This window comes from Seriola lalandi, unplaced genomic scaffold (genome assembly GCF_002814215.2).
Source record: "Seriola lalandi dorsalis isolate HSWRI2012SDOR001 ecotype SW California unplaced genomic scaffold, Sedor1 jcf7180001975036, whole genome shotgun sequence".
NCBI classification, from domain to species: domain Eukaryota; kingdom Metazoa; phylum Chordata; class Actinopteri; order Carangiformes; family Carangidae; genus Seriola; species Seriola lalandi.
In genome coordinates, this window is record NW_019445702.1 from 1 (window position 1) to 2,192 (window position 2,192).

General features: G+C 50.8%; 1 protein-coding gene across 1 annotated transcript; it reads right to left on the bottom strand.

Annotated features, from left to right (window-relative positions):
* Positions 1-17: 17 nt before the first annotated feature.
* Positions 18-2,186, bottom strand: LOC111655008 (uncharacterized; the record flags this gene model as incomplete). The annotated part of the gene is made up of 4 exons (XM_023406235.2): positions 2,162-2,186; positions 1,661-1,864; positions 1,419-1,574; positions 18-736 (listed from the first exon to the last, which is right to left on the bottom strand). Coding segments are annotated over exons 2-4 (1,002 nt in total), but the record flags the coding sequence as incomplete, so codon positions are not given.
* Between the last annotated feature and the right edge of the window lie 6 nt (positions 2,187-2,192).

Here is a 2,192-nt window from a genome sequence, read left to right on the forward strand (position 1 = left end):
CATTTTGTGTTTGTCGCGTCAGCCTTACCTGTGTCAGGTACCAGGGACACAGCGGACATACGGGTACGAGATCGGGTCAAAGGTCGTCTCGGAACAAAGTCCTCGTTTCTGGCCTGACCGTGCTGTGAACCTGAACCAGTAGCAGGCCCAGGATGTCTCTCTCCCTGTCCAGACTGCAGTGCTGGTCTCCTGGGACCATGGTTTACAGCAGCACCTCTGGGCTCCAGACCGTCCACACCGGCAGGACTGCAGTTGAGCCTCCCCCCAGCCTCCCCCGTGTAACTGTCCCCAGCCTGTGCTCCAGAGGGGCCCTCTGTGCCATCGTTAGTCCTGCCAGTTCCTGTGGCTCTGTCAGCGGTTGTAGTTGTCCTGTGGCTGGTGCCCGCCACCACCCTCCCACATCCACCTACCTGCCTGGATGTGGCTGCCCCAGGTCCAGTTCTGACCAAAGAACCAGTCACTGGCCTCACTCCAGTCCTCACTGCTGCCCCAGCACTCCCGGTGCCCTGAACTGTCCCACTGTCAGCCCTGGCGGTCTGACCGGCTGTCTCCCCAGCCTCAGTAGTAATCCCTTTACTGCTAGTCCTCCTGCTGGTGTCCCCAGCAGCCTTCATGTCTGCCTTGATCTGTTCACTGGTCACCTGACAGCTCTTCTCGCAGCTGCTGTCCGACACCTGAGCCTTCGTCTGCTCCACCGACACGTTGTTGCTCCGCCGCAGAGGAGTCTTTCCCTTACCTGGACAGACAGACAGACGGACAGACGGACAGACGGACAGACGGACAGACGGACAGACGGACAGACGGACAGACGGACAGACAGACAGACAGACAGACAGACAGACAGACAGACAGACAGACAGACAGACAGACAGACAGACGTTACACTGCTGCGGACACTCTGGTCATTCCTTGTCCAGAAATAACTTGACAAAATCAACTTGACTTTTACCCCAAAACAAGCCTTTTAAATTTAGGGGACTATTTTTTTATGTTTTCAACTGCAACACAACTGTTGTGTGTGAGTTACTGAGCGCAGTCTACACCCACAACCCAACTTGACATGCAATGATGGTATGCTCGTTATACACACTGTCAGTTTCTCCTGTACATTTTTTTGTAGATAAAAATGACTGAGTGAATAAATGATGAAGCACATGAGGAAGAGGAGAAGAAAACATCAGATCTGTGTGGAGCGATGATGAGGAGGAGGAACCTTCCTCACATTAACACTTGTAACAGACAGAAATGTCAGATCTCCATGTTTTCATTATTGGAGCTTTGACTGGATCTTTTAATGACCTCTTATTCTTCTGCAGTGGTTTTAAGGCACAGACTGGTTTTCTTGAAGTTAGGTTACATTTGGGTGGAAACCTGGCTACTGTTGTGACTCCTGGGTTTGTTGTGTGTTGTGTTGACACCTTCTGTACAGGAAGCTGGCTCCTGCAAACAGGAAGCTGGCATTAGCCTTGAAACAAGGCCCTCCTCTTCCTCGCTGTCTGAGTCTGAGATGACCAGTGGGGGCTTGGGAACAATGGCATTAGCTGGTCTGCACTGCTGCACTAAACCACTGGGACCTGGAGGTGCAGAGGACACATCAGTACACATCAAATGAATCGCATTCTTTAACCTCTGCTAATCATGAAAAAAAGAGGCTGCAAACCTGCTTGCTCCTCATCAGGAGGTTGTGGTGTTCCAGCTGGACGACTGGCCCCTGGAGCCCCGTCAGCTTCCTCCACTCTCACCGCACCCTCTGCTCCTTCCAGCTCTATCTGAGGCTCAGCCTCCATGTTCTCCTCCAAGATCACCTCCTCCTCCTCCTCCTCCTCTTCTTCCTCATCTTCCACCCCATTTACTTCAACTGGTGCTGTGGAAACAAACAAACGTCTTCACTTGCTGTCACCCAGGATGTGAAGTTTATGCTCTATTTTGTTTCTCTGTCATGTCAGTGACATGTTCAGTTTAAAATGCCATAACTCAGTATTCATGAATCTTACTTCACATGTTGCTCACTTCATCTTCAGCACTGTTTACCCTTCTGTGTTTCTAAAGCTTGGTGCCAATAAATTGAATCTGAGATAAAAGTTAAAATGTGAAAAAGTGAAACGCAATCCATGATGTCATGAGCTGCTGCTCCACTGGCTAAGATGCAGGTGGGACTTGCCATTGTGCTGCTGTTGTTGTTGCTGCTGCTG